Source organism: Ambystoma mexicanum, chromosome 3q (assembly GCF_040938575.1).
Source record: "Ambystoma mexicanum isolate Mex_15411 chromosome 3q, UKY_AmexF1_1, whole genome shotgun sequence".
Lineage (NCBI taxonomy): Eukaryota > Metazoa > Chordata > Amphibia > Caudata > Ambystomatidae > Ambystoma > Ambystoma mexicanum.
The window spans coordinates 1280767058-1280784459 of record NC_090926.1 but is presented as its reverse complement, the minus strand read 5'-3'; the positions used below and the strand labels follow the sequence as shown (position 1 = coordinate 1280784459).

The following is a 17402-nucleotide window of genomic DNA, read 5'->3' as shown; positions in this document are numbered from 1 at the left end:
TCCCTACCTCCGTTCCCTGACCCATTGTGTACTGTTCTTGAGATTTTGTTCTCTACGGTTGTTGGCTGCAGTGCACTCCCTCGCATCTCTGGCCGCTCTCTCTCCACTCTGCTGTGCATGCCCCGCATTCCCAGCGGGCCCTCTCCTAGCCACCTTCCCCTTTCCTAGCCCCCTTCCCTTCCCCGTCCCCTGACCTATTGTGTACTGTTCTTGAGATTTTGTTCTCCACGGTTGTTGGCTGCAGTGCACTCCCTCGCAACTCTAGGCCGCTCTCTCTCCACTCTGCTGTGCGTGCCCCGCATTCCCAGCCGGCCCTCTCCTAGCCACCTTCCCCTTTCCTAGCCCCCTTCTCTACCCCTGTCCCCTGACCCATTGTGTACTGTTCTTGAGATTTTGTTCTCCACGGTTGTTGGCTGCAGTGCACTCCCTCGCATCTCTGGGCCGCTCTCTCTCCACTCTGCTGTGTGTGCCCCGCATTCCCAGCCGGCCCTCTCCTAGCCACCTTCCCCTTTCCTAGCCCCCTTCACTACCCCCGTCCCCTGACCCATTGTGTACTGTTCTTGAGATTTTGTTCTCAACGGTTGTTGGCTGCAGTGCACTCCCTCGCATCTCTGGGCCGCTCTCTCTCCACTCTGCTGTGCATGCCCCGCATTCCCAGCGGTCCCTCTCCTAGCCACCTTCCCCTTTCCTAGCCCCCTTCCCTTCCCCCTTCCCCTGACCCATTGTGTACTGTTCTTGAGATTTTGTTCTCCACGGTTGTTGGCTGCAGTGCACTCCCTCGCATCTCTGGCCCGCTCTCTCTCCACTCTGCTGTGCTTGCCCCGCATTCCCAGCTGGCCCTCTCCTAGCCACCTTCCCCTTTCCTAGCCCCCTTCTCTACCCCTGTCTCCTGACCCATTGTGTACTGTTCTTGAGATTTTGTTCTCCACGGTTGTTGGCTGCAGTGCACTCCCTCGCATCTCTGGGCCGCTCTCTCTCCACTCTGCTGTGCATGCCCCGCATTCTCAGCGGGCCCTCTCCTAGCCACCTTCCCCTTTCTTAGCCCCCCCTTCCCTTCCCCGTCCCCTGACCCATTGTGTACTGTTCTTGAGATTTTGTCCTCCACGGTTTTTGGCTGCAGTGCACTCCCTCGCATCTCTGGGCCGCTCTCTCTCCACTCTGCTGTGCGTGCCCCGCATTCCCAGCCGGCCCTCTCCTAGCCACCTTCCCCTTTCCTAGCCCCCTTCTCTACCCCTGTCCCCTGACCCATTGTGTACTGTTCTTGAGATTTTGTTCTCCACGGTTGTTGGCTGCAGTGCACTCCCTCGCATCTCTGGGCCGCTCCCTGCCCACTCTGCTGTGTGTGCCCTGCATTCCCAGCGGGCCCTCTCCTAGCCACCTTCCCCTTTCCTAGCCCCCTTCACTACCCCCGTCCCCTGACCCATTGTGTACTGTTCTTGAGATTTTGTTCTCCACGGTTGTTGGCTGCAGTGCACTCCCTCGCATCTCTGGGCCACTCTCTCTCCACTCTGCTGTGCGTGCCGCGCATTCCCAGCCGGCCCTCTCCTAGCCACCTTCCCCTTTCCTAGCCCCCTTCTCTACCCCCTCCCCTGACCCATTGTGTACTGTTCTTGAGATTTTGTTCTCCACGGTTGTTGGCTGCAGTGCACTCCCTCGCATCTCTGGGCCGCTCTCTGTCCACTCTGCTGTGTGTGCCCCGCATTCCCAGCGGGCCCTCTCCTAGCCACCTTCCCCTTTCCTAGCCCCCTTCACTACCCCCGTCCCCTGACCCATTGTGTACTGTTCTTGAGATTTTGTTCTCCACGGTTGTTGGCTGCAGTGCACTCCCTCGCATCTCTGGGTCACTCTCTCTCCACTCTGCTGTGCGTGCCCCGAATTCCCAGCGGGCCCTCTCCTAGCCACCTTCCACTTTCTTAGCCCCCTACCCTACACCGGTCCCCTGCCCTATTGATATGATATGATAGTTTATTTATATAGCGCCTATACACAATGTGTTTCAAAGCGCTTCAAGGCAAAGGAGGGAACAAAGGAAAATACAACCACATTCTTGCAGACCATGAACAGTAAGGATGTGAAATTAACTATCGTACTTGGCCTGACAACATTTCAGATAGTGCAAGAGCTAAGACATAGATAAGGAAGGAAGGGGGAGAGTGGGAAGGAAGTGGAAACAGACAGGTGACTACCGTACTAGGCCTGATGACATTTCTGGTAGAGCCGGAGAAAAACAAAAGCTGAGGGAGAGGGGTGCAGAAAGGGAGGGGAGGAACAAAACAAGTGACTATCATACTAGGCCTGTCGACATTTCAGATAGTGCTGGAGGGGTGGTGGGGAGGAAAAAACAGTAATGGGAGGGTGGAGGAAACAAATGAGGTTGCTATCATATTAGGTGCAGGGACAATTCTGATAGAGTAAGTGCATAGAAGAAAGTAAGGGGAGGAGATAGGAAAAGCAAGAAGGGAAAGGAGGAGAGGACAGAGAGTAGGCAGTCAAAAAGAGTGGAGAAGCAAGAGTGGAGAGCAAATACAATTGCAGAAGTCAATAGTAACACATAATGTTGCAAGCCAGGATACAAGATGAAGATGGGAATAGCATGATTCAGGGCCACCATGAGTACAAGATGCAAAGGAAGTCCAGCATGAGAGATGAGAAAGAGTGACACACCGTGAATGAATGAAGTCCATAAAAGTCAAATCCAGCATTGGCCACAAGACAGTGATGGTGAAGGAAGGCAGCAGGTGGTTGGGGCTTGCTAAGTGGTGAAAAAGAGCAGCAGGCAGGAAGGCACCAGGTGGGCGGGGCTTATGCCAGGTGACCTAGATCCACGTGCACCTGCTCCCCATCTGCAAAGGAAAAGAAGCTGGAGGGCTCCTTAAGTAGGGAAACAGAGCGGCAAGCAGGAAGGCACGGGGTGGGCGTGGCTTGCTAAGTGGTGAAAAAGAGCAGGAAGGCACCAGGTGGGCAGAGGTTGCTAAGTGGTGAAAAAGACCTGCAAGCAGGAAGGCACCAGTTGGGCGGGGCTTGCTAAGTGGTGAAAAAGAGCGGCAGGCAGGAAGGCACCAGGTGGGCGGGGCTTAGGCCAAGTGACCTAAATCCACTTGCACCTGCTCCCCATTCGCAAAGGAAAAGAAGCTGGAAAGCTCCTTCAATAGGGAAACAGAGCGGCAAGCAGGAAGGCACCAGGTGGGCGTGGCTTGCTAAGTGGTGAAAAAGAGCGGGAAGCAGGAAGGCACCAGGTGGGCAGGACTTGCTAAGTGGTGAAAAAGAGCGGCAGGCAGGAAGGAAGGCACCAGGTGGGCGAGGCTTAGGCCAGGTGACATAGATCCACTTGCACCTGCTCCCCATCTGCCGTATTGTGTACTGTTCTTGAGATTTTGTTCTCCACGGTTGTTGGCTGCAGTGCACTCCCTCGCATCACTGGGCCGCTCTCTCTGCACTCGGCTGTGCGTGCACTGCATTCCCAGTGGGCCCTCTCCTAGCCACCTTCCGCTTTCCTAGCCCCCTTCCCTATCCCCGTCCCCTGACCTATTGTGTACTGTTCTTGAGATTTTGTGCTCCACGGTTGTTGGCTGCAGTGCACTCCCTTGCATCTCTGGGCCGCTCTCTCTCCACTCTGCTGTGTGTGCCCCGCATTCCCAGCGGGCCCTCTCCTAGCCACCTTCCCCTTTCCTAGCCCCCTACCCTGCCCCCGTCCCCTGACCTATTGGGTACTGTTCTTGAGATTTTGTTCTCCACGGTTGTTGGCTGCAGTGCACTCCCTCGCATCTCTGGGCCGCTCTCTCTCCACTCTGCTGTGCGTGCCCCGCATGCTCATTCTTTTGCTTCTAGGTTCCTTGGTCGATTGTTCTGTTCTTTGGCCCTTTTTGTTATCCTTGGTTGTTTGCTTACATTGTGCTGCCTGCATCCCTGCTGTGTTCCTCCTTACTTCTAGGTTCCCTAAGTGATTGCTTGGTTCTCTTCATTTCGTTTCTACGTGGTTGCTTGCTTACATTGTGCAGCCTGCATCCCTGCTGTGGTCCTCCTTACTTCTAGGTTCCCTAAGTGATCGCTTGGTTCTCTTCGTTTTGTTTCTACGTGGTTGTTTGCTTACATTGTGCAGCCTGCATCCCTGCTGGGTTCCTCCTTACTTCTAGGTTCCCTAAGTGATCGCTTGGTTCTCTTTGTTTTGTTTCTACGTGGTTGCTTGCTTACATTGTGCTGCCTGCATCCCTGCTGTGTTCCTCCTTACTTCTAGGTTCCCTAAGTGATTGCTTGGTTCTCTTTGTTTTGTTTCTACGTGGTTGTTTGCTTACATTGTACAGCCTGCATCCCTGCTGGGTTCCTCCTTACTTCTAGGTTCCCTAAGTGATCGCTTGGTTCTCTTTGTTTTGTTTCTACGTGGTTGTTTGCTTACATTGAGCAGCCTGCATCCCTGCTGGGTTCCTCCTTACTTCTAGGTTCCCTAAGTGATCGCTTGGTTCTCTTCGTTTTGTTTCTACGTGGTTGTTTGCTTACATTGAGCAGCCTGCATCCCTGCTGGGTTCCTCCTTACTTCTAGGTTCCCTAAGTGATTGCTTGGTTCTCTTCGTTTTGTTTCTACGTGGTTGCTTGCTTACATTGTGCTGCCTGCATCCCTGCTGTGTTCCTCCTTACTTCTAGGTTCCCTAAGTGATTGCTTGGTTCTCTTCGTTTTGTTTCTACGTGGTTGTTTGCTTACATTGTGCAGCCAGCATCCCTGCTGTGTTCCTCCTTACTTCTAGGTTCCCTAAGTGATTGCTTGGTTCTCTTTGTTTTGTTTCTACGTGGTTGTTTGCTTACATTGTGCAGCCAGCATCCCTGCTGTGTTCCTCCTTACTTCTAGGTTCCCTAAGTGATTGCTTGGTTCTCTTGGTTTTGTTTCTACGTGGTTGTTTGCTTACATTGAGCAGCCTGCATCCCTGCTGGGTTCCTCCTTACTTCTATGTTCCCTAAGTGATCGTTTGGTTCTCTTCGTTTTGTTTCTACGTGGTTGTTTGCTTACATTGAGCAGCCTGCATCCCTGCTGGTTTCCTCCTTACTTCTAGGTTCCCTAAGTGATCGCTTGGTTCTCTTTGTTTTGTTTCTACGTGGTTGTTTGCTTACATTGTGCTGCCTGCATCCCTGCTGTGTTCCTCCTTACTTCTAGGTTCCCTAAGTGATCGCTTGGTTCTCTTTGTTTTGTTTCTATGTGGTTGCTTGCTTACATTGTGCAGCCTGCATCCCTGCTGTGTTCCTCATTACTTCTAGGTTCCCTAAGTGATCGCTTGGTTCTCTTTGTTTTGTTTCTACATGGTTCTTTGCTTACATTGTGTTGCCTGCATCCCTGCTGTGTTCCTCCTTACTTCTAGGTTCCCTAAGTGATCACTTGGTTCTCTTTGTTTTGTTTCTACGTGGTTGCTTGCCTACATTGTACTGCCTGCTTCCCTGCTGTGTCCATTCTTACTCCTAGGTTCTGCTGGCAATTGACTTTGTTGATGTGCTGCATCTGATTTTTCTGCCATTTTCTGTCCTCTGTGTGCCCCTCCTCCTGTGTCCCCCCTACCCTAGTGTCCCCCCCGGCTGCCTGCCCCCAAACCCCCACTCCTGCCACTCCTCCACTCTCCCTTCTTACTCCCCTCTCTTCCCTCTGCATCCTCTATGGTGCTCTCTGTCTAACCTATCTTCTCCAACTGCTTTTCTATCGACTGTCCTATCCTTCTCACTAGGTCTGGCAGAAAGAGGTTCAAAGGGATATCCTGGTCTCCAACCCAGGCCTCCCTATCGCTGATACCTACACCTGTGCTTCCTCCAGACAGAACCTTACCAACATCCTCTTTGTCGCTCCCTCTGCAGGCCTATGGACCCCCCCATATGGTCTCTGTTCTCTCTCCTTTTACCTCTTCATCCATTAATGGTGGCACCCAATGGGAGAACCTCCTGGCCCCCTTTCACTCCTCCACAACCATCATTAATGTTTTCCTAAACGGCACGGTCTTGGTCCAAGGCACTCGGGCCAACCTCCTCCTTTTTGATAGACGCTTCCCACGCCTTATCAACTTCTTTCCTCTCCTGCTATCCTCTCTATCCTCTCTATGGCTCCTCTGCCTCTTCCATCCTCTGTCACCTCTACGGGTGCCTCTGCTGCTTCTCCGGCCCCCCTGTTGCCCCCTTCCTCCACCATCCCCATAGCACCCACCTCCTCCTCCTTGGCTACCTTGCCCTCTCCTCCTTCCTCCTCTGCCCATCCTCGGGCGCCTACAACTCTCCCGCAGGGCGTACCTCTGACCTGTACCCCTCCACGGAAGTCCTTCAAAGGGGCAATCTGCTCCACATTGCTACTCTGAACGCTCGCTCAGCTGTCAAGCACTCCTCTGACATCTGCCAGCTTCTGGAAGAACTCGATGTGGATGTACACGGTCTGACCGAGACGTAGTTTACGGCCAGCTCTGTCACAAGCTTTGACACTCCTGATGGCTACAAGATACTCTCCGTGCCTAGGAACCAACCGTCCCATTGGGGGTGTACCTTTGATCTTACTGGAGTGGATGCCTGTTTCTATCATTCCCATGCAGTACTACTCCTCCTTTGAATGCCTGGCCTGCGGGTCCTCTATCTTTCCTGGCCTTTCTCTCACTGTGGGCACTATCTACCGGCCGCCTGGCCAGGTAGCCTCCTTCCTGTCTGAGTGGGCAGAACTCTCCTCCTCCCTCCTCGCCTCTACCTCTCAACGTCACTTGGATGCTTCCTGTCCTTCCGCAGGACTCTTTCGCAACCTCTGCGACTCATCTCTCCTCTCCCTCTCTACCCCTCAGGCCAAGCCAACTCTAGCACTACCACCCACCTTCTCGGTCATCGGACATGTGAAGTGTGTGTCAGTTGAGGCTTTCGCAGCGATTTTCTCTCTTCTTTCTGCACCTTTGGCCGACTCATATTGTGACACAGCCCTATCTAACCTTCATCTTTCTATCTGTGACACTCTTGATGTACTTGCCCCTGTCATGAGGTTCCGCTTGAAGCCCATATCCAAGTGCAACTCTTGGTACGACTCTGACCTCGTCACCCTCAAGCGCAAGTGCATGGTGGCTGAGAGAAAGTGGAGGGCAACAGGTGCACCCTCTGACAAACTAGCCTGCCGCCAGCTCCACAAGCAGTGTAGACTCTCTGTCCTCGCCAAGAAGAGAGCACACATCCAAGTCTGCATCTCTGCGGCATCAAACAACTCAGCTGAAATATGCAAAGAGCTGGCCAATCCGGCTGCAGTCTCTACCTCTCCTGTCCCCTCTCAGGCATTCTGTACGGCCTTAACTTCTCATTTAATCACTAAAACTCAGAACATCCTGCCCACCCTCTCTTCCTCCTCCTCCGCCACTCCTGGCCTTCCTCTGGCTGCCTCCCCTTCTCCCTTCTCTTCCTTTCCCTTGTTCACCCCTGAAGACGTTTCTAGACAAGTCTGATCTATGAAAGTCTCATCAAAACAAGTTCTTACCTGTTCATCCAGAACCATTAAGGAACACATCAACACACTTGCTCCAGCCTTGGTCGATTCTGCAATCACTCTTTTGCCACTGGAAGCTTCCCCTCACCCCTTAAGCACCCCCTTGTGGCCCCCTCCTAAAGAAGCCCTCTGCCGATCCTTCCTCTCCTGCTAACTATCGCCCGATCTCCATCACCCCTTTCCTGGGAAAAGTCTTGGGAAAACTGCCTATCTCCCAGCTTAATCTTCACACTGAATCTGTTGGTTGTCTCCATGACCACCAGTATGGATTCAGAGCGGCCAGAAGCATGGAAACTGCTCTCCCGAACATCTGTGAAAACCTACTCTCTAACCTTGACTCTAACCTTCCTTCTGTACTTATTCTCCTCAATCTTTCTTTTGCCTTTGATATGGTCAACCATGCCAACCTGCTCAATCGCCTCTGATAACCTGGGTATCACTGATCAGGCCCTGGCCTGGCTGACCTCCTTTCTCACTGATCAACCCTCTCAGGTCCAGCTGGGGTCCTTCCTCTCTTCTATCTCTCTCTACTTGTGGTGTTCCTCAGGGGTCTAACATATCTCCCTGGCTGTTCACCCAATACCTGGCACCTCTTGGCCACCGCATTGCTGCTCTCTGCTCCATCTTTCAGTGTTATGTGGATGACACCCAGCTCTCTTTAAGGCTCCCCTCGGCCGCCACTACTCCTTCTCTCATTCCAGACTGTCTGTCTGCAATTCAGGAGTGGTGTGCCGTCATTTATCTCTACCTTAATGCCAGTAAGACGGAGATCCTCCTCATCGGAACACCAGTTCCCCCCTTTCCTCGCTCTCTCTGGCCACCCACCCTCAGCCTTCTTCCTGCTCCTACCTGTGAGGCTATGAACCTTAGGGTCATCTACGACTTCTCCCTCTCCTTCTCTCCTCACAACTCCGACATCTCTAAGAAGTCAAACTATCAGCTGCAGCTCCTCAGAGGTGTTCTTCCTTTCCTCACTTTCCCCCAGAAGCTCACTGTTTCCAGAGCTCTGGTCCTCTCTAGGCTGGACTATTGCAACAGCCTCTTTCTAAATCTTCCGGCCTCTACTCTCCGTCCTCTACAACTTATCCAGAACAGGACTGTGAGACTTGTCCTTGACCTCAAGCCCAGGGATCGTATCTCTCCAGCTCTGACATCTCTTCATTGGCTCCCCTTGGCTGCAAGGATCAACTTCAAGACTCTCTGCATTGTCCGCAAGACTTTCAGGAGCCTAGGACCACTCTACCTACAACATTCTCTTCCAAAACATCTTTCTTCTCGAGCTCTCTGCTCATCCACCCCCATCTCTCTTATAGTCAGACACTTCTCCAAGCAGAGAGTTGGGGCCAGATCTATCTCCTCGGCTGGGGCCTCCCTCTGGAACATCCTCCCTGCCTCTCGCAAACTTGAGCAGAACCACCTCCGGTTCCAGAAGCAACTCAAGACCTTTCTTTTCGCTTCCGCTTTCTCTCTTCCTCTCCCCTTCTGATGCACCTGACTGTAATACGCACTGGTCACCTGGTCACCCCCTGAACTCGGGACCATAATCCTGCATGTGCAGTTGCTCTCGCACTGCCTCCGGGCTCCCCAGCACTTAAGGGTCTTTATCTGCAACCCTACAGTCCCTTCTCTCTGCACTTATGAGCCACCCGCTGGCTGCACCCTTGAGTTAACTGCACTTCCCCCTTCCCCTCCCCCCCTGGCACTTTTCCCAACCCCCCTGCACTAGTGTAAAGGCGCATTATAAATGCCACATCATGTCATATCATACAAACCAATAGAAAAGCATCCAGTGGTGGTCAAGTAGATGGAAACTGCACACTGGACCCTCAGCGAGACCCCTTGTGCATCAAATCAAAAGTCTGCAAAAGCCCAGACCTCAGCAGGTGGGCTCAGTGCAGTCCTTGGGTAAAAATCCCTGAATGGTCGAGAGGCTCTGCAACATTCTTCCTACAAAAGATGATCTGACTACACTGACCCAACTGATCAATGTCCTTTCACCCGGAATGCTCTTCCCAAATTCTAGACTCAAATTACCCTTCTTCCTACGAGAGATGATCTGACTACACTGACCCAACTGATCAATGTCCTTTCACCCGGAATGCTCTTCCCAAATTCTAGACTCAAATTACCCTTCTTCCTACAGGAGAAGATCTGACCACACTGACCCAACTGAGCAATGTCCTTTCACCTGGAATGCTCTTCTCAAATTCTAGACTCAAATTACCCTTCTTCCTACGAGAGATAATCTGACTACACTGACCCAACTGATCAACGTCCTTTCACCTGGAATGCTCTTCCCAAATTCTAGACTCAAATTACCCTTCTTCCTACAAAAGATGATCTGACTACACTGACCCAACTGATCAATGTCTTTTCACCCAGAATGCTCTTCCCAAATTCTAGACTCAAATTACCCTTCTTCCTACAAAAGATGATTTGACTACACTGACCCAACTGATCAATGTCCTTTCACCCGGAATGCTCTTCCCAAATTCTAGACTCAAATTACCCTTCTTCCTACGAGAGATGATCTGACTACACTGACCCAACTGATCAATGTCCTTTCACCCGGAATGCTCTTCCCAAATTCTAGACTCAAATTACCCTTCTTCCTACGAGAGATGATCTGACTACACTGTCCCAACTGATCAATGTCCTTTCACCTGGAATGCTCTTCCAAAATTCTAGACTCAAATTACCCTTCTTTCTACAGGAGAAGATCTGACTACACTGACCCAACTGATCAATGTCCTTTCACCCGGAATGCTCTTCCCAAATTCTAGACTCAAATTACCCTTCTTCCTACGAGAGATGATCTGACTACACTGACCCAACTGATCAATGTCCTTTCACCCGGAATGCTCTTCCAAAATTCTAGACTCAAATTACCCTTCTTTCTACAGGAGAAGATCTGACTACACTGACCCAACTGATCAATGTCCTTTCACCTGGAATGCTCTTCCCAAATTCTAGACTCAAATTACCCTTCTTCCTACGAGAGATGATCTGACTACACTGACCCAACTGATCAATGTCCTTTCACCTGGAATGCTCTTCCCAAATTGTAGACTCAAATTACCCTTCTTCCTACAGGAGAAGATCTGATCAAACTGACCCAACTGATCAATGTCCTTTCATCCGGAATGCTCTTCCCAAATTCTAGACTCAAATTATCCTTCTTCCTACAGGAGAAGATCTAACCACACTGACCCAACTGATCAATGTCCTTTCACCCGGAATGCTCTTCCCAAATTCTAGACTCAAATTACCATTCTTCCTACAGGAGAAGATCTAACCACACTGACCCAACTGATCAATGTCCTTTCACCCGGAATGCTCTTCCCAAATTCTAGACTCAAATTACCCTTCTTCCTACGAGAGATGATCTGACTACACTGACCCAACTGATCAATGTCCTTTCACCCGGAATGCTCTTCCCAAATTCTAGACTCAAATTACCCTTCTTCCTACGAGAGATAATCTGACTACACTGACCCAACTGATCAATGTCCTTTCACCTGGAATGCTCTTCCAAAATTCTAGACTCAAATTACCCTTCTTTCTACAGGAGAAAATCTGACCACACTGACCCAACTGATCAATGTCCTTTCACACGGAATGCTCTTCCCAAATTCTAGACTCAAATTACCCTTCTTCCTACGAGAGATGATCTGACTACACTGACCCAACTGATCAATGTCCTTTCACCTGGAATGCTCTTCCCAAATTCTAGACTCAAATTACCCTTCTTCCTACGAGAGATGATCTGACTACACTGACCCAACTGATCAATGTCCTTTCACCCGGAATGCTCTTCCCAAATTCTAGACTCAAATTACCCTTCTTCCTATGAGAGATGATCTGACCACACTGACCCAACTGATCAATGTCCTTTCACCTGTAATGCTCTTCCAAAATTCTAGACTCAAATTACCCTTCTTTCTACAGGAGAAGATCTGACTACACTGACCCAACTGATCAATGTCCTTTCACCCGGAATGCTCTTCCCAAATTCTAGACTCAAATTACCCTTCTTCCTACGAGAGATGATCTGACTACACTGACCCAACTGATCAATGTCCTTTCACCCGGAATGCTCTTCCAAAATTCTAGACTCAAATTACCCTTCTTTCTACAGGAGAAGATCTGACTACACTGACCCAACTGATCAATAACCTTTCACCTGGAATGCTCTTCCCAAATTCTAGACTCAAATTACCCTTCTTCCTACAGGAGAAGATCTGACCACACTGGCCCAACTGATCAATGTCCTTTGACCCAGAATGCTCTTCTCAAATTCTAGATTCAAATTACCATTCTTCCTACAGGAGAAGATCTGACTACACTGGCCCAACTGATCAATGTCCTTTGACCCGGAATGCTCTTCCCAAATTCTAGACTCAAATTACCATTCTTCCTACAGGAGAAGATCTGACCACACTGACCCAACTGATCAATGTCCTTTCACCTGGAATGCTCTTCCAAAATTCTAGATTCAAATCACCCTTCTTCCTACAGGAGAAGATCTGACCACACTGGCCCAACTGATCAATGTCCTTTGACCCGGAATGCTCTTCCCAAATTCTAGACTCAAATTACCATTCCTCCTACAGGAGAAGATCTGACCACACTGACCCAACTGATCAATGTCCTTTCACCTGGAATGCTCTTCCCAAATTCTAGACTCAAATTGCCATTTAAAAAACCTTTAGACGCAGCAGGGCTGCTTCCCTCTCCCCTCCCACTGAGTCAGACTTCCTACCCCCTACAGCCTACGCAAAATTGCACTAATCCAACATTGTGGCGTGGCTTTCTAAACAGATCAGCGAGTGTATGTTCATGGTCAGTGGTTTCGTGAACATGTTTTATTGTGAAAGGGAACAGGTCCACAGTGTGCACAGGACAACCGCCTGCTAATTCCTCAAAGGAAGGGCAATATCAGAGCGGACAGACAATTTGCGGAAATCTCATGCCGCCTCTAGAATAAACTCTCAAGACTTGCCTCAAATCTGATGCCTTTGAGAGCAAAATCGCCCCCCTTCCCGACACACACACTCACACACACATCCCTGGGCACATCAATGACGTGCCACCAATCTCCTTTTTCACACACTATGCTTTGAAGACAGTTTCCTCTGGAACGCACCCCTCTGTACACTCTAGAACCCCACTTTCTACATATGGAAATGACAACTTCTTTTGCCCAATTTAATTTTCGCTTAACCTGCTTTGTGATCATGGGTGTGCAGAAATGAGTGTTCACCTCAAAGGTTGATCAGCATTTGCCTATGGAATATCATGAAGCGCTACCTATTTCTACAATGTAGAAGTTTTCAGATTTGTACTAGCTTAAAAATGGAGCTAAGATTGATATGTTGACTTCCATAGGTATAATTTGCTATTCAAACCATGCCAAAGAAAAGAGCCTTCTAAATGTATCTGATCTGAGTACAGCCATAGTTTACCACTAAGGGCGTGTGTCTTCGTCTTTAATTAAATAGAACATCATTGTAAGCCCTGCCCACCCCTGTACTCAAGCTAAATCGAATTTCAGCAATACATTTACTCAGACCAGTTCTGAGTGGTCTGTGACAACGTTGTTCTTCCTGTATGTAAAGGTTAGTTACAAATGACTGCCGGCACATGTTTCGGGCAATCGCGCTTCCTCAGCGACGTGCAATACATAACTTAATACATGTAAATGGTACAGACACAATTTACACTAATGCTGTATGGCAGTGGCGTCTGTCATAAAACATGACTTTATGTTGCTTGATTTTTGTTGCATCTCATGAAATGGGTTTCCTTGCTGATAACAGTATTTACTTTGTCAACATATAATATCCTATAAATATCCTCTGTCCTCTGGTATCGCCTTGTTGGATCCTCCTTGTAAGTGTTTGTTGGTTCATAGTCTTCTCGGGAGGATAGCTCAGGGGCGACGTGCTCGCCTGGGTAAGACGGCGCGGAGCACCACAGGTCCGATCCCCGGGTGCGTGCTTAGAAACCTCTGGGTATTAAGCGCGTTATAACTAGTCTGGAGGCACACGCACCCTTTTGCTTGCTTGGCCTGTCTGTTTGGAGGTGTCTGTCTGTCACTGCATGTGCGCTGGTATATTAATCTGATATATAGCATATATTTTTGCAGAGAAACAGAGCCCAGCCGCAGGGCGGAATTTAAAGACCTGCTGCTGTGGCCTCCTTAAGACCCCACATCTCAGGAAGAGGGATGGTCGCGGCCCCTACCCAGCTATGCACCACTTTAGATCTGCACCCCTTCACACCCCGCAGGTAATCATGGGTGCCTTAGACCCACCCCACCACCCCCCATCCAAGCAGAGGACATGGCTTCACACCCTAGATCCTGTCCATGCCTGAGAAAAACCTTCATTCATTCAGCTTCCTTGAGCATGGCCCCTGCGTTCTTACCATTCTCGGGCTATTGAAGGGGGAAAACGAGGGGGCGAAGGGGTCCCTCTTGGCTTCGCTCTCTGGATCCAGCAGCGGCTGCTCTGGGAGGGAGCTCTCGGAGATCTCCTGGTAGGTCGGGCTCCCACCTGATGTGCTGCGGGAGTCCCCTTCTTTCACCTCATTGTGTCGGGGGGTTCTGCTCTTGCGCAGTAGGAAGCAGTCACAGAGTCCGGCGGGCATGTTGGGGCAAGTGGCGGGCAAGAGCCTTCAGAGGCGGTGGAAGCCCATCAGAGGGGGGGCACTGCTGCATCCTGCAAGAAGACAAGGGTTCTTTGGCTGGGTTTCTGGGACGAGCGCCAAGAGAGAGAAAGAGGACCAAGGATTGAAAGTAGCGTTGAAGCAAACCAAGGAACAGGTGCAGTGGGAGCTAAAGGGATGAAAGGGTTGATGGAGTGATGATCAGGGCCAAACGATGAAAAGAGGAAGGAGCATGGGTAGAGAGTAACGGTAGGGTTGGAAAGGACTCTGACAGGGCGCCTGCAAGAAGGGACAACATTAAACTTCTTCACACATCACAGGAGGATGGCACGGATCTTGTGACAGACGCATTTCAGAGTGAGGACGGCCTAGGCCCTAACTTCCTGTCTAGTAGAGGAAAGCACCAGGTGTCTGTCCTTCATGGCCCAGCCTTTGACCGTCTACTGTCCCAAGCCAGGGAAGGGAGCCTGCTGCAGAGCCAGGACCTGCTGCCGCCGGCGACCTGTGTGGATCAAACACCACATGGAGCCTTAGCTTCAAGGGGAGGACCCAGCAGATCCACACTAGGGACCAGAGCAAGAGGCCACCTCTCCAGTCCAGGGGACAGGTGACTACATAGCTGGCATGAACACACACGCCTCCGCGCCCCCACAGGTAAAGTAACCTTCACGTCCAGGCCTGTCGACACTGTCAGATGACGGCACATCAGGCTGTCCTTCAAGATCTTCCCAGTGGGGCTCAAGGAAGTTGGAACATGCCACGGCTACTGCACAGTGATTCTAGAGGCTTGAGTATAGGGCCAAGAACCACCTTGCTGTGCCTACACACCCCGGTGTACACTACCACCTGAGCTGAACTCCCGAGTGTGAGGGCGAGGCTGTTACCCTCGAACCCAAGTATCTGCAAAGAGGGCAGGTGTCCTAATGCGCCCGTCAAATGCTGTGTACCACGGAGCGCAACACCAATGAAGACAATGCTGCCCTGTTACGCCCTAGAGAGCGTGTTCAGTCACCAGTCACAGACCCTAAAGATCTGGTGACAGGAGTCACCACTGGAGGAGAGAGCAGCTTTCTGGAAGTGGGGGAGATACAGCCCCCCTCCGACTTCATTGCCCATAGTAATGAACTGCCATCAGAATAAGGCCGGCATGAGCCATTTGCTGCCACTGAGACCATGAACTGTTCATTCCTGAGAGCGGGATCTGGGGAGATGTCCAAGTCAAGCGTGGAGAGGAGGAAGGCCCACTAGGTGCACATGTGCCACGCCCTGCCGCGCATGGCCACTGTTCCCCTGGGCTGATGAGACGCTGGTTCCACCAGGACCAGAAGGAGCGCATCTGTCACTTTGGCTGTTGCAGGTGTTATAGGCGATTAGATGAGCCAACGCTGACTTAAGTTAAGCACAGATGCTTCTCGCAAGCGATGGCCATGGCCTCTGGACTCCACATTTCTGGGCAGAAAGCATGAGCTGTCCCCTGCCCACTTTATCAGCAACCTGGACTGGTGAGTAACCCGGGCCACTCACCGCCTCCTCCCTTTTAAGCCCTGGCCCCATATGTCCCATACATGAGTATCTTGTAAGGACCATGGCAAGGTTTTGTTTCTGGATCTGGTCTTCTCAAAAGATTACAATGATTTGAATATGGCTGTGAGTCTTAGGATAAAGAGTTGTGACTCTGTTTACACCCCCTGCTTCAGACCCTGCAGTGCCTCTCTGTCTCCGTTGTTCTGAGAATAGCCCAGAAGGAACTCTATGGTGTAGGTCCTCCATTTCTAAACTACTGCCCCACACAGCTTTCTTATGTTTTTGATCTTATGCCCTCAATATTCATGTACTTCTCAAGGAAGCATAAAAGCAGTCTCTCCTTTTTTATGTTGTCCCTTACAGTGTGGAATTCCATTTCACTGGGACAGTCTCAGTCATCTTAGGCTTTACAAATCAATTACAACCTGGCTCTTTGTCTACATCCTAGTGGCAAGGAGTTGTTGGAGACAATGGATGCATTAGAAATCTGCACAATATTACCCATATCAATGAAGGTAGAGATGAAGAGTACCAATGGACGAGGGTAGAGATGAAGAGTGCCAGGTGACTCGGGTGGCGATGAAGTGGACCAACGAATGAGGCTGGAGATGAAAAGGACCAGGAACCGAGAGTGGAGATGAAGAAGACCAATGAAGGGGGGTTGAGATGAAAAGGACCAGGAACCGAGAGTAAAGATCAAGAAGACCAAGGTACGAGGGTGGACGTGAAGAGGACCAAGGTACGAGGGTGGACGTGAAGAGGACCAAGGTACGAGGGTGGAGATGAAGAGGACCAAGTTACGAGGGTGGAGATGAAGAGGACCAAGGGTAGACGGTGGCGATGAAGAGGAACAAGGAGCATGTGAAAGGGTGAAGATGGCCAAGGAATGAGCATGAAATGAAGAGGAACAAGATATGAGGATAATGATGAAGAGAACAAAGGGACAAGGTTAGAGGTTAACAAGACCAAGGAATGAGGACTTAGATGAAAATGACCAAGGGACAAAGGTAGAGACGAAGAGGGTCAATGTTAGAGATGAAGTGGAACAGGGGAAGAGATTAAGAGGACCAAGGAACAAGGTGGCAAGATATGAGGATAGAGCTGAAGAGTACCAACGGACGAGGGTGGACCTGAAGAGGACCAAGGAACAAGGGTTGAGAAGAAGTGGAACAAAGAACGAGGGGAGAGATAAAGAGGACCAAAGAACAAGGGTATAGATGATGAGGACAAAGGTCAAGAGAGTAATGTTCATGAGATTAAAAGGCCTACAGGACATTACTTGTCCCTGCAATTACCTAGCCATCATCCACTCCTGATGTCGACTGCATATATCAAATGTAACCCCTCCAAGACTGAATTTGTCCTCTGATATAGGTCTCTGGAGGCTAGCTCAGGTGCAACACGCTCGCCTTGCAAGCAAGACAATGCAGAGCAGCACAGGTTTGATCCCTGGGTCTGCGCTTAGAAACCTATTATATTAAGCGCGTTAGAAATAACCCATTATAAATTATTATCATAAATCAAGCCCAACAACTCATACAACAATGGCTCAATGATATGTGCCTAGAATGAGTTGATCTGCCAGTCTCTGATTCTGCAAAATGTTTAAGCTTCCCCATCGACAGCAGCCTGTCATTCCAGAGAAACATAGCCAGAAAAGCCCAAATGGCCTTCCTTCAAATCTCCACCCTTTGCAAAATCAAACCGTTCATTCAGCCACAGGACATCCTGACCACAG

General features: G+C 50.2%; 1 protein-coding gene across 5 annotated transcripts in view; it reads right to left on the bottom strand.

Moving 5' to 3' along the window:
- The window catches only part of LOC138447877 (regulator of G-protein signaling 8-like), a 658995-nt gene that overhangs the window by 557126 nt on the left and 84467 nt on the right, over window positions 1-17402 (bottom strand). The window contains exon 2 of one of the 5 annotated variants that reach the window (XM_069604342.1): window positions 13901-14193. The exons of the other annotated variants lie outside the window; for them this stretch is intronic. Within the exon in view, the coding sequence (XP_069460443.1) occupies window positions 13901-14122 (222 nt within the window). The 5' untranslated portion in view covers window positions 14123-14193. The remainder of the gene's footprint in view (window positions 1-13900; window positions 14194-17402) is intronic. 5 annotated transcript variants of the gene reach the window in all.